The 25,216-nt window shown below is 40.9% G+C and overlaps 4 protein-coding genes across 4 annotated transcripts in view; 1 reads left to right on the top strand and 3 right to left on the bottom strand.

Annotated features, from left to right (window-relative positions):
- The window catches only part of mdka (midkine a), a 66,696-nt gene that overhangs the window by 28,655 nt on the left and 12,825 nt on the right, over window positions 1-25,216 (bottom strand). The gene's annotated exons all lie outside the window — the stretch shown is intronic.
- rgs7bpa (regulator of G protein signaling 7 binding protein a) lies at window positions 373-8,091 on the bottom strand. Its single transcript, XM_010793765.1, has 6 exons — window positions 7,048-8,091; window positions 5,950-6,116; window positions 2,852-2,982; window positions 2,277-2,421; window positions 1,608-1,678; window positions 373-1,415 (listed from the first exon to the last, which is right to left on the bottom strand). The coding sequence occupies exons 1-6, from the start codon at window positions 7,195-7,197 to the stop codon at window positions 1,324-1,326; spliced, it is 756 nt and encodes a 251-aa protein (XP_010792067.1). The 5' UTR covers window positions 7,198-8,091; the 3' UTR covers window positions 373-1,323.
- Window positions 8,955-22,612, bottom strand: LOC104964874 (E3 ubiquitin-protein ligase RNF180-like). Its single transcript, XM_010793767.1, has 4 exons — window positions 22,552-22,612; window positions 11,428-11,665; window positions 10,332-10,457; window positions 8,955-9,795 (listed from the first exon to the last, which is right to left on the bottom strand). The coding sequence occupies exons 1-4, from the start codon at window positions 22,573-22,575 to the stop codon at window positions 9,590-9,592; spliced, it is 594 nt and encodes a 197-aa protein (XP_010792069.1). The 5' UTR covers window positions 22,576-22,612; the 3' UTR covers window positions 8,955-9,589.
- On the top strand, window positions 19,090-21,269 carry LOC104964873 (5-hydroxytryptamine receptor 1A-alpha-like). Its single transcript, XM_010793766.1, has one exon. It carries the CDS (start codon window positions 19,356-19,358, stop codon window positions 20,613-20,615), a length of 1,260 nt encoding a protein of 419 aa, XP_010792068.1. The 5' UTR covers window positions 19,090-19,355; the 3' UTR covers window positions 20,616-21,269.

The following is a 25,216-nucleotide window of genomic DNA, read 5'->3' as shown; positions in this document are numbered from 1 at the left end:
AGTAGTAAAACCAACAACTGCCTTTTATGATCTAAATATGATCAGGCTTTTCTGTATCTCTATCACTCTTTGTCCTCTTGTTACCCTCCCACATTAAAATGTTTACTCTACAAACAGGGTTAAGACTGGGACAATCCAAAGCAAACGGAAGAAATACAAAAATAGCAATCGAGTAATTTTTGAGGTGTGTATCCCAAAATATGAATGATGATTAACTATCACCTATGTTGCAATCCATTTAATTGTTTTAGATGTATTTCCCAACACTTTACCAACCAGATGTTTCAGAACAGTTTGGCATTTGTGATTGTTTGTCTCCATCAAGTTGACACTTCACTGGATTACATGCAAATAAATACAAAGACTAGCTTATAAGTTTCAATAACAAAAGTTTTTATTAACAATGTAAAATGACCTATATCAGCTCTGACTACTGAACCTCCACCGTGCCCTAAACATTGATCACTATCATTAATAAGCAAGACCATGCTGTCTCACCTCAGACAGAGGGAGACCCTTCCTGCTTCTGCCAACTAACAGAATCTCTGCTAACCATCTCCATCCTTGAAAATAATTCAGAGAGCAGTGCGTAAAGAGTATGTGTATATACAAGTCTAATGTCTCAATGTATAGATAGATATTGTGTGCAAAGAATTTTTCTTTTTGAGTATTGTATCATATATTCCATTCTGAAGCTGGAAAAGTTTAAGTTGGATACAGGTACTTGGTTTATGGAAGACTAAATTAAGTACATTAAGAAGAAGAAACAGCAAGTAACAGAAAACAGAGACTGTAACACACAACAAACTTACTCTGCACAAACCTGTCATCTCAGCTTAGACATACGAAGGTATAACTTTGTCTTTGCAAGCGCCGTCCTTAAAGAATTGGATTGGCGTCTAATTATAAGTTATCACATTGTTTCTGACAAAACTGACAATTATATTCCCTTTTTTAAAAACATGAATCTTCATTTCATTCACCCAGGTTTGTGGAAGTAATGAACATTGACATTATTTCAAATAACCTCTCATTCTCTTTTACATTGGACAAGCAGATATCTGACTTAATTGACCAAAAAAGGGAAAGTTTGTTGCAAAATATCTTAAAATATATGTTCATGACTTTTGTTTTCATTACAATGCAGTTACAATTCTTCTTTGTATTACAAAATAAAATTATAAAATGGGCAGCCGTTAAAAAAAAGAGAAAGAGACAATTTATTTGAAAATGGCAGTAATAGATTGGTGGGAGACACAAGTGGTGAAGGACAGTGGGTAATGGTGTCTTTGTTACCGCCTCCTACCCACAAAGGCGGGGCCCTTAGCTGGTTACCAGGCAACAGAGCCCAAAGAACCGCCTCTTCCTCTGTCGGACCAAAGGGTAGGGAGTCAGGTTCAGTAAACTGCTGTCGTCTGGGCACAAGAACAAACAGCAGAAATGTTTAAAGTTTTAATCATGTTTCTTTTTTGTATTCACTCTTGATCCCAATACATCTTCTATGCTTTCGGAGCAGGAAGGGTTTCAAAGTGTCACTGCTCTATGGGGTTGAGGTGTGGGGGGGATGTGTGTGTTAGAGTTAAGGTAAAGTTTGATTTGTATCTTACCTTGGTTCTTCAATGGTAAAGGCATTGTCTCCCTGAGTTTACTGAGAAGGTTTTTCATCTCTCTCATATCCCTGCAACAACACAAAGGACATATTTACACTCACACACACGCCTCACATTTTTGACGCATCGTCTAAAAATGCAACCTAAAAACCTACTTAGTAGTAAAAATGTATTATTGTATAATACAATACTTTCTTTAATAATCATTTAAAGCACAGCACACTCTGAGACTTTCGGATACAACTCCTGTGATATTTATATGTATTTCTATATTATATCTTATTTTAAGATTTGATTCTAAAGTTGTATTAATTGTTAAAGTTATAAAAAATGCTACATCCCATTAGCCTACATTTTTGTATGGTTTAGAGTAAAATATTTGCATATATTTTAACTGTTGTAATAATGTGGGTTGGCATAACTCCTGTTATCTTTTTTTGACTAAAATAAGTTACATTTTATCTTCAAATCCAATTGAAAATTACCAACTATTACATCATTAGTGAGGTTCAAAAGAAGAACATGTGAGGTGTGATTGACTAAAAAACCGTTTTAACTACATACTGTATGTGTATTTTTTTTAAACAAGGAGCATCTACAATTATTGACACCAAAAAAACGTAGTCACACACAGAGGGACGCATTTCATTTTGTGTCTACCTATACCTTTCAATGTTCTCTATGTCATTGGCCACCAGCCAGCAGAGCTGAGGAAAGTCGGTGGGGGAGGAGGAGGTCTCCTCGAGGATGGGGATGTCCGAGCTGTCCTCCGTCTTATTGTCCCCTCCAGTGGGGCCGCAGCCATCCTTACCTAAAGCACACAGGGAGCAGCTAGCCTTTAGCATGTAGCACCACTACACACATTAGAAAACAAGGAAAACAAGGGTGGGAACAAAATAAGAAGAGTTGACATACAATTAGCCATCAGATTACATGATAATTGTTTAACATTAGTGCTGCTTTATATCTGTAGACAAATATTCAGGTCTGTTGATCAGGTTGCTGTTGGTACAATAGGAATGGTGGTGAAGTTTTGGATGTTAATCTGTTAAATAAAACATGGTAGAAAGCTGAAAATCAATAATTACATCTGAAAAGTTTCAAATATCCCAGTGTATGATTGTCTCGTGTTTTATTTGTTGAGAAATCATTTTAAAAATAGAAGTAAATCATGCTGTGTATATACTAGCTAGCACACATGCATAAATACAAACATTCTAAAATCGTCTTTGTGTATTAACCTTTCCTGTGGAGCTGCAGGGAGCCCAGCAAGCAGACAGACTTGAGCATCTCAGTGATGAACATCTCGAGACAGCACTGCAGCTGGATGAAGAGCCGACAGATCTCAGGGTGGATCTCCCCGTCCTCCGGCCTGAAACGGTTCATAGTTTGAACACAGCAAGTTTGTAAGCGAGCTGGAACTTGATGAACTACGGAAACATTAAAGCGACTTAATGAAAACAAATAAAAATCATAGTTCCGTTTAGGGATAAAGGTAATGGATAGCATCTTCACGTTTCTTTGTATGTTTAACAAAGCTTACTGTTGAGTTATGCATTGGTGACCTCAGTAACTTGATGTGCGTGTGCTAATCTAAACTCTTACATTTGTAGCAATTCCACTGTAAAGCCCTATATTAATGTTCAACATATAGTTTCCAAATTGCATGCAGTTACATACAAAAAGACTCTCTCCAAATCTCGTTAACCATGAGAAAAGTGAAATAGTTGATAATGGTATAGTGAATGGTGAAGAAAAACCAAAACCCAATGCCCTTTAATATAATTACACAGACTGAATTATTGATGTGTGGCTATTACAAGTAATACTTCCATCTTTCAACATAACATCTTCTATGCCACATCATAAGCAGCAACAAAACTATTGAGTATCACAATTGCAGTAGCCTGACGAGTTAGGCTGCTTGTGATAACTTCAATGTGATCTCTAACCTGAACAATAACTATAAATCCTAATAGCAGCAGCTCAGCTCAGGAGAGGTAATAAACTCACATACATATAAAACCTTGTCCATTCTTTACCAAATGCACACTAACAGACGAGCCATATAGTTTGCGTTATTGATGAACCTTTTTTTTTGCAGCGTAAAATGTCAAAATTGCTACTGTCTGGATTTGCTTGGTTATTTTATAGTGTGTTCATATGTTAGTCTGATAATGTATAAATACAATGCAGTGGAAAACATAAGAAACTCATCTAAGTATCATTTATTTACCCAAAGCGGATCACTAGCCTTTATGAGACACTGCAGTAGCTTTACAGCCATATAAACCTGGTGTTGAACAGACAGGTGATATTAAGATGCAGTGATATCAAAAGGGAAAGTGACAGCGATGAAAGGCGAGAAACTTGCACCTGGTGCAAACACTTCTCACATAAATAACGTTGTTGCATTTCCCTCTTGGAAAAGATGGCTTTTCCTTCCTATCCATGGTTTGCCACAGCGATGCCTTCTAAAGTACTGTTGCTACAGCACAGCTGTCATCAATGCTATCCTGCTTATCAGCTTTCCTCTAGCACATCGGAGAGGCCCGCATCACTCAAGCAATTCAGACACAGGCTTTATTTGATTAAAGGGGAATGATCTGTGCTGTCTAATTCAAGTGCTGTAAATCTCATAGTGGGGAACGACACCAAAATGGTCTGAGAGCTTTTGGAGAAGGAGCTTTAGAGTATGTGCTGGTGATGATTATGACAATCATGTTGATGCCATTATCAGTAGGAACTTAGAGTTCTCTCTAAAGCTGCTGCATCGTCTCTATTTCTATAGCAGCAGCAGGAAATCAAGGTACAGTGTTATAATTGATAGTACTTGTTTCTCTTGGAGGTATTACTGTATAGTATAATTGCAACATATTGGAAAAAGAGTATACAGAACTGCTCTGTTTCTCAAAAGATTTAAGTATGAAGTTATTAAAGCTTTGCTATAAAAAGCAACTGAGACACCCCTGTTCAATGGATGTTGTAGGATTCATGCCTCTGCATGACAGGAAACATGCAAGAAACATGCTTGCTGGCTAACCATGAGTGTGTCACACAAAGACCCCGTACATAAATGGAAAGATTTTGTAATGCATGTAACAGACAGTCAAGGATGTGCATTCATAAATGGCTGCAAGATGTAGCAAGTGGATTAATTATTGAGCCAGGAAATGGGTTATAGAGCAGAGAACAGCCTACAACACATTTTAAACTCAGCATTGTAAAAAATGTGGCAGACTAATATTTTATGGGAGGGCATTCAATGATCAGAGGTCTCTAATGAATGTGTATGCCTGGAATAAGGAGGAACCCAATAGGGCTTAGGCTTTGGAAAGCACCTAGCACTGCAGAGCATCCTCCAAATCTCTCTTACCACTGGCATTACTTTGTCCGATTGTTATTTAAGTAAGTTTGAGATTGCCAAATCAGCTGGCATCTTAGCTTCAGTGAGGACATTCAAATCCCAAGCCTCACTTTGCCCTTCTTACACTGGCACCAATGTGGAGTAGATTATGCTCAATGGAGAGAGCAGGCCAAGTCAACAGACACGTCAGGCGTCTAGCACAGCCTCTATCTTCGACATAAACCACTATTATAAATAAAATATATTATAATATTTTCTTTGGTGCATCAACTATTTCATTATTAAAGCTAAGGATCAAAGATATTCTGCACAAGAGAAAATAATAACATCCGTTTTTGAAAAGCATGATCAAATGACAATAACAGAGACAACCTACACACACACACACACACACACACACACACACACACACACACACACACACACACACACACACACACACACGGTCACTCTGACAATACATTAAAGCAGAAATGCAAAAGTCCTCAACTGCACATTATTGATAGCCTACTATTATTATCTCAGATATTGACGAGGGAAGCATTCCACTTCATGCATTAAGGTTTTAGGCCCCAGCTAATGGGAAGCGGTCAGTTAGAGCATGTTGTTGTAATTGCTTCCTGGTAAAGCTCTCTCACTAACAATTAGAGACATCACTTTAAAAAAAAAAAGGCTAATCTCATGTTCTGTGCTCCCAAAACTCTTTATCCACTTCAAGCTCACTAGCTTCACTTTAATGGGACAGACCCTTTAGCTTTCCTCGAAGTTAAGAGGAGCAGGCCTAAGTATACATGTGCCTAAAACGGGGACGCTTATGTAAATTAAAGATGTGCTTTGTTAAAAGTAGCTACTTTATAACTTTAGGCACAGCACTGTAGCAGAGCGCCCCATTTGGTGCACTTTCAGCACCATGGATAGCGCGTAGCAAGGTACTAATGTTCAGCACCGTGGACAACGTCTGTGCCAACTCACCCTGATATCAAGGAGAGACTGTGGTGAGCAGCTCGCGCCATTTCGCAGCCTTTAGTTCGGGTCTTCAGCAATTCGGCCCGTAAAGAAGGACAGTCCACAGTGATTTCGCCAATGGAGATGACCAGTTCACGGTACAGAGCCACAAGCGTGTTGAACTCTTGGACGATCTGTGATACAATTAATGAGATAATAAAATATGTTATTCCGAAAACGACTTGGTCAAATAAGTACCATACAAACATAACAATGCTCTTTTGGCCCCCTGTTCTTCTCATTTAAGTAAAACAATCTTTATCTTTGGCTTTCTTCTTGACTTGTTAACATAAAAAAGTGTCAGTCAAGACGGAAATGCTGAGCAGTATTATATCCAGCCTCACTATTCTTTTCCCCTCACTGAGGCAATATAATGTGCAAGCAGGTTCCCGGCTGCATGCTTCAACAGTATTTAAGAACATTTTTACATTGCACATTATGGAGTAAAAAAAAAAACGATTGTCGTTCAAATTGTCCACAAATTCAGAGTGTATGATGAATGTATTGATTTTATTTTTCATTGTCCCATTATGCTAAATTTGGTTGTTTGCACAATCTCAGATCTTGGGTTCAGGGCAAACACATTTCGTTCATTTTGTGCAATTCCTGCATAGCATCCTGCTGCACTCCTGTGTATGAGGCTCCATGACGTTCACAGATGTTTGAAAGGGTAAATACATATATTTCGTGCCAAAATCTGTCAAAACACGGGACCTCTGTGCAAGGATCATAGACACCTCCGTGGATAATCTTGTAATTCAGGCAATTTTGATATCAGCCAAAATCACCTGGAGCTGTGCACACTCCAAATGCAAATCACACAGTCAATCTGCACGCAGAGATGATCTGTTTGGATTCACTCCCAACAAAGCAATGTAAATGCAAAAAGCTATTTTTAGGCACCCAGCCCGGGTTACAGGCTTTTCTTTGCAGCTACTAACAGCTTTCGCCTGTGCATTCTGCCTGCACGGGATAGTCGATCGTCTTTGAACAAAGAAATGTTGGGATAATAACATCACTCCTTATCAGAGGCACCATGCAGTCATTGACGTGTCGCAAACCTACCATTCTGCAGTCGGCCACGGCGCGCTGGGCTTTGCGGGTACTTTCGGTGCTCTCCCTCCTCTCTGGGTCGCGGGAAGGAGGCTTGCCGATTTGGAAGATGTTCCCGGCTGATCTGGGGCGGTTTTTGCGCCCATTCGATGCAGAACTCATGCATACACATCCACTAATAAAACAGCCCTAATACAGAACGGCTTTGTATTATTTCCCTACCAAACTCCACCACTTTCTCTGTTCCTGCCTCACTAGCCCGCACCTTACTGTTCACCTTATTATCTCCGATTACGCTGAATTCACCTTCGCCAACTGCTGGCTGGGTCAAACCTCGTTTATTGTTATTGCTCCGTCTATCTCTTGCCTTCCTTCTCTCTAGAGTGGGAGACGAAGTAAATATGTTCCCAGACGAGCCTCAGAGCGCAGGAGAAGTACCGGATGAGCGCCTGCGACTCCTCTCCGCATTGCCTTGACTGCGACGGGGCGCAAGTCACCTTCACTCCAGCAGCACACGGTGCACAGTGAAGACTTCACACCCAACCCGGAGCCCAGCTAGCTGAGTTGTTTTCTCTGACGCACCGATGTCGGAAGGAGACGATCGCATTCACGGATATTCTCCAAATGCAACCATTTTTTATGATTGCGAGTTTCCATTAAGCACCAATAAGACGGGCGATAACGATATTGTCTTCGCTGCAATACCTTCTTTTTGAGACGAAATAACACTGCCAATGTCCCGGCTGATAATTCTACAGCTCCCTACGCGACACCTAAAGCTTCTGTGTTGGGGAAAATCTGAACGCAAAGAAACAAAAACTTAATCGTCTGGTATCGTAGTGTCAATTATGCTCCCAGCGTCTGATCCTTCGAGTGTTTCCGGCTGGTTGGGCAGGCCTGTATCTAACCTTGGAGAGGCAGAAGAAGACGAGCAGTTGCTACAGGCCTGACGTGGCTCTGTATCTGGCAGCACTGCGCACCCAAAGGACGGAATACTAATATGGCCCATCCAGTCAAACCCCCGCCCCGAGCTGTTACCTATTTGAGCTCCTTAACGAGTGAATGCAGGCTGTTACCCACTTAGTAACACATACATAATGCATAATACAATCTGCCATGCCCTTTGTTTTGGAACTTTAAAGTCTGATTTATGGAACTCTTTTCTTTTAATGATCCCTATGTTATAATAGTATCCTTCACTTAAAAACTCAGGGTGGTTTAGATTTATGTTACTAGAGTTCACAGTGACCTAATGATTTAAAAAAAGTTATAAATGGTATGAGTGTTTCATTGTTACATTTTAGAATATGCCTGGCAGGAATATGCCTTTAACATCTTACGTTGCTTGTTGCACTTATATATATGTTTTCTTCCTGACCAAGAATAATCTTAAATCAAATTCAATTCATTCATGTGAAACTTGACAGGCAGACAAATACATATCACAAAAAGTCAAAATGTCATTCTGAAATAAGCTGCTTAAATGCACATACAGATGGAGCGCATTGTGATAAAAACTATACTCAGAGTCACAAAAACAATACTCTTTCAGCATTCTTATTTTGTGTCTGCTATAAATGTTCCTGAATCCATTGGCAGCTTTCAGCAGTGCCATTTGCACTTCCTTGCTTTTTACAACCACAAAGACGAAAGTATGCGGTAGATAATCTGAATAAATTACGAGTCCATTTCAGTGTATGGTGAGTGTTCTTTCCAAACCTGCATTACTATTTAATTGTGAATGCAGAAAAATACTTTCAAAATCCATCCATGTAAGTGAGATACACCCACAGGCACACAGCATTAACACACAGACGCATGCATTTGGAGTGAGACAGGAAATGTACAGTGTGATCTTTCTGTCTATTTAAATATTAAATATTATTTTGTTAGTAAGTATAATGACAATTAAAGACATAAAGTGTGTGAGGAATAAAATCATTTATTTCGCTCTTACACATGATTTCATCATCAAATGTATAATCACTTAAACGGTTATACCTGTATGTGTTATATATATATCTGCTACAAAATAAATTGACTTTAAATTGACAACAATATTCCCTCCTGATGGATGCTTATTGACCTTATTCAGCGACCTTGGGTCCCTTGAAAGGCGCTATATAAATATCATTTATTATTATTATTATTATTATTATTGTTGTGTTGCTTATCAAAAATGTAAGCACTAACAGAATGTATTTCATTATGTTGAAAGTAAAACTGATGTGATGTTACACTGTTATTATCTCCCCTTCAAGCAGGAACAGGACACAACGGAGAATATAGGATTCCCAAACATCCCACACCATTTCCCTATTTCAATCATTTATTTATGAGACACAACAAGCTGTTTTCCCACCACAGCGACATCCCACCTGCTTGACATTCCCTCATTGTTTTCTCATCAAACCCTATCCCTCAGTTTTACCCTTTCTCCCTATGTGAACATGGCTGTCTTCTGTCTCATCCTAAATTCCTTATTGTATGATCATTCTTCAGTGTCCTCAACCTTTCCTTTTTCTATGTTTCTCCTTCATTGTTGCCAGGACTGTCAAAAGGAAGGGAAGAAGATGTAGCAAAGAAAGCAGAATATGAAGAAGCCAATAACCCAGTTGACTGAGTAAATATAAATGATGACCATGTCCATGTCAAAGCGCCAGCCTCGAGAGTCATCCTCAAAGTCCAGAGCATCCAGGCGGTAGCCTCCTCCGTGGGGGAACTGGCGTCTAGCTATGGGACTGGACTGCCTCTGGAAGCCTGGTTTGGGTGACAAATAGGTATCTAGCATCTTTCATTTAAGTGGTACTTTACCCAAGATATATATAACTGACTTAAATACTTTGAAAACAGTATGATTGGTGGGTAGTAAAGCCTTTCTAAGTGTACTGGGAGAATGAGCTGGGATTCATAACAGAGTCATTTAGAAATGACACAAGGTTTTTAAATCAACTCCTACAATATTATAACATGTTTTAACTATGCAGAATTATATTACAAACAACCATTATTATAGCATTAAAGTCATTGATGTTATACAGTGCATCCCTGTTTTCCTACAGCTCTTTTGGAGGATGGTGCGACACTGCTTTAGCTCAAGATATCCTCCAAGAATTGTGCGAATAAAAAATAAATTGCATGTGTGTGGGAGAGGCAGTCACTCATACAATATAAATTACAGACAAACGCAGTATAGTTTAAAATGTGTCCTACTGTTGCTGGTATTTGCAAAAGTTGATAAATTCATCCTGAACTGAGAACAGAACATTTCCATGGGAGAGGATTCAAAAACTTGCCTCCAAAGATACGGAAGAGTTTTCGGCAGCTCGGGAGAGGCCACTTGGCACAATTTGCTTTCTGGAAGTTCTGTTTCCGGGAAAGATATTCCTTTGGGAAGAATGTTCTTGCGGTTTGGTTTAATTCTGTAAACAAGACAAGGAGACAAACTTAATATTATAAAACATCTTCTCGATAGCCTGGATAGATTAAGTTATGAGATCTGTATTAAAGATCCTGCGTTATTAGACCCCTTCATATTTGTTCTTGTTCGGGTTCTGTGTGACCTTGGCATTGGTAATCACCACAAAAATCTTGTCTAAAGTCCTTTTCACCTAATCACTCACAAGAGCCCTTAGCGTGTCTGCGATGCTCATAACCATGGCCACTCTGCCTATTTATGGACACAGCAGTGTCCCTGCCGCTCATTTCTCCTACATACATCTAGAAGTAGGTCAAAGTGAATCACAGAACTTCATTACTTATTCATAGATTTGTCCAACTCAGACTACGTCCCATGTAATCAGTGTGCAGTGATCACAAGGTTACATAAAATAAGTATGTCACTATACAGCATAAGAGTGAAATATCATCATTACTGTACGTTATATAACATTGTTTTGTAGGGATGTTACATATAAGATAAAGGTTGTATCTTCCATTTGTGACGCTCTTAATAAAAAGCTAGTTTTGTCATGCATTTGCAACCCATAATGAGTACTACTTATGAAAGTACAACGTAAAGATGTTGTTATCCTGTTTGAGTTTGTCTTCTCGTTCTGAGTGACTCATCTGGTCAGAGCTGAACTAAAGGTCTACTCTGCTCCCTGTGGGGCGTCTGCAGCTGGGCCCCCGAACAATCTGCAGCTTAGATCTCTACCAATACACATATAGCTGCAATTATGCATGTATGCATCGATACAAATGTACTGTTTCATAACACTACCATGTGATATGTCATTCCACTGGAAAGCTCTTATTATACTGGCATATTTCAAAGTGTCTTTTTATCCATCTAACATTACTCACTTCAGAATGCAGAGTCGTAAGTTTGAAGTGATAAGTATTTAAAATGTTGAGAATTGTACATCAAGTGCTTTCTGCCTATTAGCTCACCCTTCTGGAAGAAGACATGTGTGATGATTGTTCTGCAGAGGGGGCAGGGTGTGTTGGTGGGGCTGCCCTTAGCTAGCGTCCTTAGACAGGGTTCACAGAAGACGTGGTTGCAGGGGTGACACATGTAAGGACTGAAGAACACGTCCAAACAAACGGCGCAGATGAAACCTTCTCTGTCACCGGTGCTCACATCCTCCTCGTCCTCACTGCTGCTGCTGGATGGGTTCCCTGTTGAACTCTTGGTGCAGAGAAAAAAAGGCAGAGAGAGAAAAGACGGATAGATGTTTAAGACGGAGGTATCCCATGCATATATTGTCTTTGTATGCAGTACCTGGAAAGCGGGATTCAAATCAGGCTAGCGCCTTAAAAAAAAGATTAAATGGATTTCTCTTTTTTAAAAGGAAAAGAATCATGGCAAACTAATTTCTAAAGGATCAGATTTACATGGATTGAGATTTTAAGACAGAATGATTGAGTATCAAGTAAAAGAAAAAAGGGAAAATAATCCAGAAATATGCCGCTCTACATATGAGGTTCAGCATTTATTATCACGACAAGATGTCATTGCACCAGCTGGCAATACATATATGTCAACATGTACTATTTTGCAGTCCTCTAGAGATTCTGTACCCTCTTCTTAATACACCCATTTTGATGAGAGTAAATTACTTTTACAACAACCGGCACAACATAATAATATGTGTGAGGACATGAGGGTGTTAGGTGTGAGCTCAAAAGAGCATAACTTCTACCTATCTACATGTATCACTTTGTACGGTAAAGCAAGAAACATTGTTTGCTAAAGAGGGACATTTGACCCAGATCCCGGTACTAATTCAAACTCCATTCACTTTACAAAATAAAGAGAAGTGTTGCATCTCTCCAGGTAGAGTTTAAGTATAAGGCACAGTGTGAGACTTTGTCTTTATGTTGTACATGGCCTGTCCTCTTATCCTTTGATCTAGTATGTACCCTTTTATTTCATAGAGCACAACGCACTGCTTTATCCCTCTTATCTCCTCAGCAGTCAATTGCCCTTGATTCCAAATGCCTCAGAATTTCAGAATAAAAAACACAAATCATATAAGAGGAAGTACCAACACTTGTTTAAAGAACAGTTTCTCGGGTCCCTGAAGTCCCCCGTCTCCTCCTCAGACCTGTGTTAGCAGACGCAGAGGAGTGGTGGCTGAGGCCTCTGCTTGAAAAGCCTGGGGGTGCTTCCAGAGTAATTACCCTGTTCTCACCCAGGGGGGGCCTCTGGGGACTTCAGTGTCTTACCGTACAGCCTGCCTCCCAAGGTGTGTCATTATCAAAGAGGAGACAACACATTGAGCACAGCTCCTGAGGAATCATAGCCACTGAGGCTTCCCCCTGGCAACATGTACTGTAACATGACCATTTTGTCTTGGTATCATTCAATGGAAAATAAATTCAACTTTCTACATACATTTAAAAAGACACTGAGTAAGTCTCTTCCTTTTTCCAATTGTCACTTCTAACACACCACTGCACTGTGAGTTACCTTAAAATAATCATTAGTATTTCATAGCAATACATTTTCCGCAGGACTCCAAGCAGCAAATAAAACTGCTTCAGTGCAGCAGCAGCCGAATTAAGTCAACCAAAGAATAAGGCACTAATTGTCACACAGGAAAGAATCCACTTCCTGTGGGAAACTGGATGACAAAAACACCCGCTCTGACCTTTGGCATACTTTGTAATGTATGCAATAAGTACGGCAGGACATTGTACTCAGAAGTAGTTACATGATATTCTCTCAGGGGGGTTAAAACAACTATATCCACAAACAAGAAGGTAGATAGGTCACCAGTAAAGTTACATGAAATATGCAAAAGGAAGTAAATAAAAGCATCATTCACATTGTGAATTATTTAAATGGAATTAAAAGTAGGCTTTGTGATTAAAGGGGTTAAGAAAAAGGGGAATGAGACTATTGTTCTAATGCTCTTGGGAGTTAAGTTGAAATGGCTACAGCTAATAGCAGAAATGCTGTGCTTGTAGTGAGGAGTTCCCAAGTGAGAATCATTGTAACTGTAAAGTGCAAAGTTGGGAAAAGCTGACAAAAAGAGCATACACACCCAAAAACACCTTGATAAGGATTAATGACCAAGCAAGCCCATTCAATCTCCCTCTGAATTAAAACAAATATAAAGTTCAGAGTTGGACAAAAACCCCTACTCACTTTTTCTCTGAGTTAGGAGAGAAGCTCACAACCACTACCATGAATACGCATTAAGTATGGAGTTTAGCTTAGCATAAACACTGGAAGCAAAGGGGAGCAGCTAGCCTGGATTTCTCAAAAAATTCAAATATATGAATATTGTTTCAAAGTGATTGTTGGTGCTGCTGACATAAAGAAAACGGCAACAGTTGATGTTCTTCTCAGAGCATTTCAACTACCAAAAACAATTGACACACTTCATTTTGGTTTCAACGGTTATTTCAGTTCAATTCTCACTTCCACCATTTGCCATTGCCTACTGGGAAAGGTGACTATTTGGTCACTGGGGATAGCTACTGATAGGTAGAAGGTAAACCAAAAGTGCATTCGTAAATGAAGTCTACATTTCCCCCGGTGATATACCTGGTGGCACTGGCAGACCGAATTACGATGAGAATGCAAGACTAAAAGGGCACATAGCCAGGCGCTGATGGTGTCATTATTCTATTGCCTTTACATTATGATTATCAATATTTTAGACATTACAAGGAAAAATGTGTCTATTGCCACTTTATTATGTGGTATGTCACTTGCTTAATTGACACACAACATAGATAAAAAAGGACAAGTTGATAATTTAATGGAGTCATGCTTTGACTTGCCTTTCACTGTAGGACAGTCCAAACTGATTTACCCTTAAATCATAACTATGGGGCAAATTGAATAGGATTCACACTTACACTTGATGCATTTTCCACACGGTGGCACATGCCATCTGTTCTCTTCTACATAAATAATCCACCAGATCAAAATAGACACAATTAAATGTGCTTGAGTATATACATCATGCATACATTAACAGGCCAAATCCAATGGGAGGAAGAGAGGAATATCTTAACTAAAACAATGTCAGCAGGGGGGCTTTGAATTAGTAAACGGATGTTCTGCTTTTTCAAAGCAACTAATTCTATTGAGCTTTATCTAATTCAGAAGTAAGAATAATTTCTATCAACCGACATGACTGCAGATCTGCAGCAGCCAATCAAAACAGAATCTGATCTTTTGTATGATTGTTTTTGAAGTGCTCTCCAACCAGGCCTCATCATGCAACCAATTCAGATGTAACCCCACTTTAAACCGCAAAGACAATGGCTATTGAGATGAGCATGGTGCTGATAGGACTGTGAGCAGTCAGACTGTAGATGAAGTGAAAACACAAAGGAACACAAAGGAACATAAATACACGTGACAAAAACTGCTATAAATAGTTACAGAGAGAACGTGGACCGATTATGCCAGAATTTAGTCGACCAATTGTAGTTTACCACACACTCAAATGTACACAACTCTTACTTGCTTTATTGCATTAAACTTTCATCCTAAAATATAAACAAACCTTAACCGAATCAGTTAGTAATTTAATGCTGGAGTGCCTTGAGGCTATAGAGTAATTCAAAAGTATCGTATTTTTTTCTAAGTGCTATGCTAATAAAACTTGATAAGGAATGCACATGGATTTAGATGCATAATTTGTTTTTTAAAAGGAAATACATTCAATGATAGCAAGTTGCCACGATCTCTCAAGTTCTTATATTGTTGTTAGTGTAACAATATAGTCTGCATTAAGAAATGGGAGAGAAACATGCGTTATTCAATGATCTAATTACAAGCTCTATGGATCCTCTTGTAGCACACTAAGATATGAGGTAGGTAGCTGATCTTAATCCTTAAACCACTGACAAACCATTTGGTAAGAACAGCGACATCAGTACTTATTGGTGTTGGAAGGCTCAGTTAATTGTCATTCACCTGTCTGCTCTCCTGCAGTTGACTTTGTCTCCACCTCTCTCTTCTCCTCAGCCTCCTTCTCAGACACTTAATCCTGTTCTTCTCTCTTTTACTCATCCTCCACTCCCCAAAAGGAACATAAGGCAGCATCACTGCTGAGGTCATGGTTTGACCCATCATCTCCACCACGCCACTGCCTCCTTCCTCGCCATCTTCCAAACCCTCCTCTTCATCATCCTCCTCTCCTTCACCTGCCCCGAGCACTGAACTGGCGATGTGTGTCTGGGGTATTTGTGACAGTCGTCCAGATGAAGCAGCTGTCCTGACCTCCACCCAGAACGGATCTGGCTCTCTTGATGAACTTAATGGGTAGCTGAGGAGGTCTCCTGACACTGTCCTGGATGAAAGTCTCTGAAGGGACATAGCTGAGGATCTGGTTTGGATAGGAGGCGAAGGGAGAGCAGAAGACATGAGCCTCATTGCCGGCCGAGGGACTAGGGAGTTCAAATCTGTGGTGCAGTCAACAGTGGGCTGTCTAGGACATTGGTATCTTCTCTGGAAGTTATTCGATCCTTCACAAACTTCCGAAGTGCTGTTAGACAGGATATCTGAATTACTGCTCGACAGACTTTCAGTGCTGCTTGTTCCTCGTCTGTCCTGCGATCTACCTCCATGTTTATCACTGCGTACAGTCTTTCTCAGATTTTGTTTTCCTCTTGCGCTGCCTCCTGCATGTTCAACATTTTGTCTCTCCTCATCACTATCTTGGTTTCCTTCTCTACATCTAACTCTTTCCTTGGAGCAGGTCTTCCTGTGGGCTTTCTTCCCTGGCAAGGGAGGTCTCACCAGTGCCTCCACACTGCCCGACCCCCCCTCTCCGGCTGGATCTGCCCTTGTTAGCCCAGGTCTCACTGGTTTCAAATACGGGGTATACGTCTTGTTGTTGCTGTTTTCTTCACCAGAATCCTCACTTCCACAACCACCAATTCTGCCATTTACACCCGATGGTTCCAGATGGGAGCTCATGACGGCAGTTTTGAGCCCCTCAGTCACAGCTGATGTAGCTTTAGCTAGCCTGGTCTTTCCCCGCTCATCTTTCCCTGAGTCTTCTCTCTGCCTGCCAGCCCTTCTGAATGTATGGGAGGTAGAGGGACAGTTGCAGTGTAGAGGTGAGCAGTGCAGTGCTCTGGCCTGGCTATCCTTCCCTCGTTGGCCTGCTGGGACATTCCACACTGTTGATAAAGACAAAGCCCCCCCTGGTGAGCCCCATTACAATAGGGGCACTGTTCACAGCTGTACTATTGTCCCATGTGACCTATAGAAAACACACTGCTATGCAACCACTGAATACAACAAAAATAATGTGAATAAACCAGAGTAACCTTTTTTTAACTCACGTCCACAACCATGGTGTCAGCTTTTTTCACTCAGGGGTTTGCAAACTGAGCACAGATATTGTGTGTGTGTGTGTGTGTGTGTGTGTGTGTGTGTGTGTGTGTGTGTGTGTGTGTGTGTGTGTGTGTGTGTGTGTGTGTGTGTGTTTGTTTGTCAGACTATTGCTTTATTTAATGTGTAAATTCAAGTTTTCTGAAGGTACATTTTTAAAGTGGTTCACTGTACTTGCCCAAAGGAAGTTCTAGACCTGCAGAAAATCTAAATGTATTTAATGAAAGATGTCAAGATAAAAGTTTTGACCGGATGTCTCCAAATCAAAATACAAAACACCGTTTTTAACTTCACAGAGGAGAGGGACAGGAAACGTTTGTATGTAAGAGAGGGAATGCCAACTGCAAATCCCAGATGCATTTATTACACGGTACGCAAACTAAAGGGCTGAATGGTTATTAATATCAATATGATTATTACCTCTGAGAGGGAGAGTGACGATGCATTTCTGGGGACAGGGGAAGGTGATTTTTAAGAAACTGACGCGCTTCTGCAGTACACGGATCCTGTCAAGACGATGGAATTCACCGACTCTCCCAAGACACTGGAGGTCCATGACCATCCCAAGATACTGGAGGTTGCTGAGCCTGCCAAAGCAAGTTGAGGTCCCTGAGCCTCCCAAGACAATGGTCATGATGCTGTATATTAGTCAGGGGGGGAAAAAAGGTCTCAGTGGAGGAGAAGTTTCAGTAGATGGCGCAGGAGAAAGACTTAGCCACTTGAACATTTAGAATAGCCCTTCAGTTTTGATAGCGCAGACTTGACATGTAGGAGAACTGGACAGTACAAACAGGGCACTATTGCTTTGTTCTCAAGAAACACCCTCCGCCACATCCTGCAATGCTGTGTGTAACAGCTAGAGTGAGGGAAATAGAGGATGAGGACCAGACACCAAGAGATACCAAAAAAAGATTAATCTCAGCCAGATCTCTGTTGAACAGTGTCAGCCAGACTCTGAGGGTCTCAGTAAAAACAAAGTTGATGTTGAGGAGATCAAGGCAAAGAGGAGCAGCAATCGCTTCTACCACTTCTTCCGCAATATCTTCTCAAAGGTAGGTATTCACTTGTATTGTAATTAGTCAGACAAGATACAAAGTACACACGAATAGTTTGGACCTGACCAGACCAGATAGGATCTAAATTGTTAAGTCAAGTGGAACAGACCAACACCCATGTGCATTGCATGCCGTCCTGGGGAGTATGTTACAGAAGAGGCAAGTTAGTAAAGAGCTCAGTCAGGCACTTGTATGTTATGAGCTTAACTAATGAGTGAATCCACTTTGAATATTAAGTGCAGCTTGAAGCAGTCATTAGTTAACCAACATTGCACACTTCTCAAACGTCATGCCCCCTGATAAAACCGATCCATGTGCGACTTTGACTAAACTTCTGGCGACAGTATTACTTTTGTGTAAAAAATAATATGACTTAAGGGCTAAAGCTTAATACGTTTTATTTCAAAATTGGAATGAAAGACAGCAGCAGGTTGCTGTACAATGGGAATGTGGAGCAGAATGTCTTGAATGCGTGGACTTCATCTTTGCTACCCCCTCATCCCCCTTTAAAATCTATATATACATTATCGTTCACACACACACACACACACACACACACACACACACACACACACACACACACACACACACACACACACACACAACCATCTCTATCCGTATCCTTCCTACGTACTCTGCCTTGAACATACTGACACACGTTTCCATGCATTATATGGTGCTGTACCCGCTGTGGGCAGCAGATGGCAGCAGCTTCCCTCTCTGGATTGTCCTGGCGCTGTCTCTAGTCCTGAAACTACCTCTCGCTCGAATGGCTCCGGTCATGTTACCTTTTCTAATTCTGGCTTGAAATGCATTGTTGCGACCTTTAACACTTTATTAAAACTTATTCCTGAATTTCTATTCAAGCTATTTTTGCCTTACAAGAAAGCATGACATGTTTTCCTTTCTTACTAATATTGTAATAAATACAACAAAAAATGAAAGCCCTGATTTACTCCCAAGGTGTAAACTTACAAAATCCACAAATTGGAACAATCAGTGAGTCCAAATAATCAAATAAAGGGGAGAGAAAAAGAGATAAGAGCTTTGCACCCTCGTCGGCTGTCTGCAGTAGAAATAGGGAAAAACGAGGAGAGCAGAGGCACAAAAACTCCAGGGCGACCTCCAAACGGTCTGACGTACCCCAAGCTGCTGGTATAAATGAATTCACGGCGTCTACAAGCTCAGATGATTCACAGCACCAGTGAAGGCACCCGGCTGTCAACACTCACGAGCTACAACACACACAACCCCCCTCAAACACACACACACACACTCACACACTCACACGTCTGCGTCATGCGTCCTGAGAGCGACGGCACCAACACGGTAACTCCGATGGACCCCGGAAAAACGCACAGCGACAGCAGTCTGAGGGGCTGACTGTGTCCTGCTAATCTGTCCAGCTGCGAGTCCCCACTGCCCTGAGAAAGTTGCACTCTGAGTGCGGTCGGATAATGGATTTTATAACAACAAGCAGCAACAACAGCAACGCCACCAGCAGTTACCCACACCGGGAAGACGTGGTTGCCGACTGGGACGGGGGTGAGAATGGCACCGGGTCTGGGTCTCCGGCAGAAATGAAGCTAAGTTACCAGATTATCACTTCTCTGCTCCTGGGGGCCCTCATCCTCTGCTCCATATTTGGCAATGCGTGCGTCGTGGCAGCAATTGCCCTGGAGAGATCTCTCCAGAATGTGGCTAACTATCTGATCGGATCGCTGGCCGTCACAGACCTCATGGTATCGGTGCTGGTTCTACCAATGGCGGCCCTCTACCAGGTTTTGAGCAAGTGGACACTGGGGCAGGAAATATGTGACTTATTCATCTCTCTGGATGTACTGTGTTGCACCTCATCCATCCTGCATCTGTGCGCAATTGCCTTGGACAGGTACTGGGCCATAACAGATCCAATTGACTATGTAAATAAACGGACACCGAGGCGAGCTGCGATCTTGATAAGTGTGACTTGGCTCATTGGTTTCTCAATCTCTATCCCGCCTATGTTAGGCTGGAGACGCGCCAAAGACAGAGCGAACCCAGACGCCTGCAGCATCAGCCAGGATCCGGGCTACACAATCTACTCCACATTTGGGGCTTTTTACATCCCTCTTATTCTCATGTTGGTCCTGTACGGGCGAATATTCAAGGCTGCTCGGTTTCAGTTTCGAAAGACTGTCAAGAAAGTCAAGAAAGTCGAAAAAGCAAAAGTGTCAGACAAGTTTTTGTCTGTCTCTCCGGCCATCTTCCACAAGAAAACTAACGGGGAAGCCGGGGTCAAAGGCTCTCCGTGCGTAAACGGGGCCGTGAAGCACGGAGAGGAAGGAGAGTCACTTGAGATCATTGAAGTTATGAGCAACTCAAAAACGCACCTGCCTCTGCCCAACACCCCCCAGTCCACGCATGGCTACGAAAACATGAATGATAAGAACTCGGGGGCGAAGAGAAAGATCGCGCTGGCCAGGGAACGTAAAACGGTCAAAACACTGGGGATCATCATGGGGACTTTCATCTTCTGCTGGCTGCCCTTCTTCATCGTTGCTCTCGTGCTGCCTTTCTGTGCAGAGAGCTGCTACATGCCGGACTGGCTGTTCGCAGTCATAAACTGGCTGGGCTACTCCAACTCTCTCCTCAACCCCATCATATATGCCTACTTCAACAAAGACTTCCAAAGTGCTTTCAAGAAGATCATAAGATGCAAATTCCACAGAGCGTAACAACACAGTGAAAACATTTGACTTTGATGTGGAGTAAATTAACTGACAGCAGGAAATGTTTAGTGACCGTATGGAAGAAAAATAAGCCTACAGACTTTATTTCAGGGACAGTCTCCATTCGGTGTGTGTTCGAGGACCATGTAAAAAAGAACCCAGGTTCATTAGCCGCTGATGAATTGAGACATTGCAGGAACGTTCGCTCTTAATGTACACGCTCATATTTATTCAGTGTTGTAGATACAGTATTTAGCCAATTTCTGACTCTAGCCATCGTTGTATTGCCATCATGCAACACGTGTCATGTGCTGATTCCATGCATATAATCATGAGACACGCGGGGCTTACATCCTACGTCACGGGCTTTGTAGCACTGAAACAATAAAAGCAATCAAGGTTTGGCATTAAGAAATATGAGTCCTTTTTGTTTAAAGAATAACACAGTAACAAGCCAAGTAAAAAAAACAGTTTTTCTTGGGACCTGTTTCATCATGTATCTTCATATAATATGAATCATGTCGTAGATTCTTTAAAAACTAAGCAGAGAGCTTTGCTGTGACAGGCCACACTCATGATAATGGGGGGCCGATCAGGTTATCAGGGCAAGCTGTGTTTGAGGTATTACAGCAAATGGGTATCGAACAAACCACGCAGCCTATCCATCAAATCCATATTAAAGTCAAGTGCAAAAGGAGATGGGCTAATTTTTTCTAAAATGAAGGCTGGTATTACATTTATGATATGATATGTTCTCAGTCTCCCCCCCCCCCCCCCCCACACTCTCTTATTATTCCAGAGCTCTCCCACCCCATCTCTCTATTTCAGAGCATCCCTTGGGTGTGAGGAAAAGACAGACAACACACTGATTGCTCGAGTGAAAAATCAAGGGAGAACATGAAATATGTTTTCCTATTTTACATTATTTACTAAATGTTGTAAATGCATCAGAAAACCGCATAATGTAGATGGCTGCTCAGAGAAATAGGTCACATAAATTCAAACAGTTGCAGGAAACCTCCTCACTGCTCTCATCTATTATACACATCCTAGACACAAATCTACTTAGCCTACAGTATGCAATGATAAAGATCGCAGACGTTGAAAGAGGAAAGAAGGAAAACAACTTTCAGGAACAAGTCCCGATGAGGCCTGCACACTTCACATGATGGGTGGCTAGTTGGCTCGTTGTCATGGCAACAAATCAAGCCCAATGCATCGTGGGTCAGCCAAGGTGGGGTGAAGGCTTGGTGAGCAGGGAGGGACCAGCAGAGAGAATTTAGAGATGACACCCGTGTCTGTTACTCTGCAGTCTGCAGGGTGTTACAGACAGAGCACACAAATAACCTTAAATAAATAAATAATAATAATACATGGTGGCAGAACTGTTCATTAAGGGGTACAAATGTATAAGCAGTATAGCAAAAATAATAACTAATGTAATAATAATAATTAAAAACGGTTTAGCTTATATGAGGGCAGCTTATGCACGTGTCAACAAGCATAGCTCCTCCTATGGGACCTCTGTAGCTGCTTTACAAACAGTTAATGAATAATTGATTAACAGAATAACATAGCTTTTATCATATTAAATTAAATATAAATCCACACATGAAGACTTCCTTAAAGTGTGTTATGAATTAGTTATTAACATGCGTTTTTGTGTTCAGAAGGACTCAACAGAAATGTTAAGCTTCACGGTTTAGTTTGACATTACAATTAAATCAGGGTAAACTTTCTATATTTCTTTGGGTGTTTTTAGAGATCTTTTGCTGGGTTTTGATGACGTTTCTTACAGTATAACTAACTATATTAATATCCAAATAGTTAACAAATGAAATAAACACATATTTATTAATGTAATAACACATAATATTAGTATTAGCCTATATCGCACTTTAACCATCCATTAACTTTTAATGCAGTCGTTACAGATGCTTACATCTTCAAAGTATGATGTGCTCATACTGTACTTGCCAACCCTCCCGATTTTCGCGGGATCCCGGTTTCCTCCCGGGGTCATATTTCTCCCGCATTTCTCCCGATTTCTGACAAAATCAGATTTACTCAGGACTGTTTCCACTCGGACTTTAATACAGCTACACCATTGTTTGGTTTCCATGGTCGCGTCTCTTTAGTAGCGTGCGCAACTGACAGTCTGAGAGGATGAGGAAGATAGTCACGGTAAACTGAACAAGAATCGACAACTCTACCCTCTGCTCACTCCTTTCCATGCTACAGGCCGCAAGACAGTCCACTAACAACTACAATAAGTATGTTAATGTTAATTTAATACAGCTCCGGCGATCCGGGTGGTTTTGAAATGCTCCCGATTTCTGAGGTCTCAAGGTTGGCAAGTATGGGTGTGCTATAAGCCATTTAGAAGGTTTAACTCAATGCTTTTAAAAGTGATTACAATAAAGTGTGACCTATTCGTCCCCTATAACACCCATCTTGTTATAATTCAAATTACATTTTTCCTCCAGAGTAAATATCACACTTTGATCTTTTGAGCTGAAATGATGAGTCAAGGAATTGATACTCATTCAACGGAAAATATTCTGCAACTCTTTTGTAAATGGATTACATTGTATCGTTTTAGTTTCTCATTATCATAAGACTTTTATGTCATAGCCATCCATCTCCCATTGATAGTAAACAACATAATCTTTGTTTGGGATGGTTGATCAGTTAGAAACAACTATCTGAGTTGAATTTAAGTATATGACAAAACAAAAAAATCATAAAAAGAAAACGCACATTAAACAATAGGGGAAATAATTATAATTTGAAGCCGCAATATGTTATTATAAAAGGGCAATTAGAAAGTACATACATTTTAGCCAAATTGTTATTAGCAACTTGATCAGGTGTAAATATCCAGCATTGATTTAAATCAGAAAACATTAAACTTAATCTCAGAAAATTGGGCTGAATTACGTTGTCATGAAACCCCTCATCTCTCCCTGACACTGGTTTCCTCTCTCCATCGAAACACTATTGCTCTGGGCTGCCTCAGTGCGACATCATTGCACTCAAAGCATTTTTGGGGAAATGAATCTTACCTTACCTTACCTGTCCGAGTTTATGACAGTCACATAAAGTGTGCGATGTGAGCAGCTGAGCGTGGTGGAGAATATTTTTCATTTGTGAGTCAGCCTGTGTGTAAGACCATTAAAATCAGTACATTTTGGTCCGGATACATGGGATTATAGAGCAGCTGACCCCCTGTGAACTCACCATTACGTAATATCAAAACTGTGGAATGCATTAATCCCACTCCCTCTAGGATTCTTAAATGCAATGTGGGTAGGTGGGAGCAGTGTGCTGACGCAGGAGAATCTCTTTCAACCCAGGAGGAAAAGAGAGGAGAGGAGAGAGAGGAGAGGGAGGAGAGGGAAGAGAGGAGAGGAAGGAGAGGAGAAAAGAAGAGGATTATATGCAATGACACCACCAACAAGGTAATTATAGGGTTTCTTACATGTGTGCCACTGCCCTCTAACCTAAAATTGTGGGGAAATAATACGAGATTCATAAAGGAGGATGTAATTGGTCCTATAGGAGCATTTCAGTAAGAATAAACAGCAGGTTAAAGAACGGTCAAATGCAAATGCAGAGCTCTCGTTCCACACATCAGTGGCGTCAATGTCCTCCTCTAACAACAGACTAGACATTAAAGATTTATAGATTTAGCATTTAAATGTCACACAGGACATAAAGAGGCGTTATTCCACTGGCAACCCTGCCAGTTTTAAAATGACATTTAAGTTGAGTATATCATTTGCATTTTTACCATTGTTCTACTTTAAAATTGAGTATACTGATCAATATCAAAGAGCAGTTGCCATATAACAAATTGATATTACATGGTTGCACAAAGAGCAGCCAATCAATGAAGCTAATGCATTATTTCATATTCATTACTTTTAAAAAACACTTACTTTTTGAAGATAAACTTTAGCATGAGTACGTTTGGACGTGGGACATTAAAAAGGATTTGAACTAATTAATCAATCAATCAATCAATCAATCAATCAATCAATCAATCAATGTTTATTTATATAGCCCAATATCACAAATGTTACATTTGTCTCAGTGGTCTTTGTACAGAATATCAGTATGACAAAACGACACCCTCTGTCCTTAGACCCTCACATCGTACAAGGAAAAACTTCCGGAGAAAACCCACAGTTAAAGGGGAAAATGGGAGAAACCTCAGGGAGAGCAACAGAGGAGGGATCCCTCTCCCAGGACGGACAGACGTGCAATAGATGCCGCGTGGAAATGGAAAAGATAATACATTTACAACATAGGTAGTCCAAATGTTTGGAAATGCATGTGTCTATAATAGGAAGATGAATCTACGAAGATGTCAACTACAATCCTGTGGGAGTCTTCAGGGAGGCAGCATGACAAGACCCAGGCAGGACCGCAGAGACAGGTTTAACCGCAACCCGAAGTCCACGACTTAATCCAGAACTCAGGACAGAGGATCCAGGACACAGGACCACAGCAAGATCAGCCTCGACTCCGGATCCCGGCGTAGATATAGACACAAAACAAGAAAAAATGTGGCTGGGTTAATCGGAACAAGAGAATACACAGAC

This window comes from Notothenia coriiceps, unplaced genomic scaffold, assembly GCF_000735185.1.
Source record: "Notothenia coriiceps isolate Sejong01 unplaced genomic scaffold, NC01 NC01_scaffold00037244, whole genome shotgun sequence".
Classification (NCBI taxonomy): Eukaryota; Metazoa; Chordata; class Actinopteri; order Perciformes; family Nototheniidae; genus Notothenia; species Notothenia coriiceps.
Note: the sequence above shows the minus strand (reverse complement) of the source record. Positions and strands in the feature narration are given on the sequence as shown.

What these genes read in the sequence shown, in the direction of transcription:
- LOC104964873 (XM_010793766.1), top strand. Translation starts at nt 19,356, where the DNA reads ATGGATTTTATAACAACAAGCAGCAACAACAGCAACGCCACCAGCAGT.
- LOC104964874 (XM_010793767.1), bottom strand. Translation starts at nt 22,575, where the DNA reads ATGAGCACATCATACTTTGAAGAT. An exon ending in GCACATCATACTTTGAAGAT is followed by an intron (nt 11,666 to 22,551) that starts GTAAGCATCTGT and finishes CTCTGCACCAAG; the next exon opens with AGTTCAACAGGGAACCCATC. An exon ending in ACTCTTCCGTATCTTTGGAG is followed by an intron (nt 9,796 to 10,331) that starts GCAAGTTTTTGA and finishes CACCCAAACCAG; the next exon opens with GCTTCCAGAGGCAGTCCAGT.
- rgs7bpa (XM_010793765.1), bottom strand. Translation starts at nt 7,197, where the DNA reads ATGAGTTCTGCATCGAATGGGCGCAAAAACCGCCCCAGATCAGCCGGG. An exon ending in CCGTGGCCGACTGCAGAATG is followed by an intron (nt 6,117 to 7,047) that starts GTAGGTTTGCGA and finishes ATTGTATCACAG; the next exon opens with ATCGTCCAAGAGTTCAACAC. An exon ending in CCTGCAGCTCCACAGGAAAG is followed by an intron (nt 2,422 to 2,851) that starts GTTAATACACAA and finishes TGTGTGCTTTAG; the next exon opens with GTAAGGATGGCTGCGGCCCC.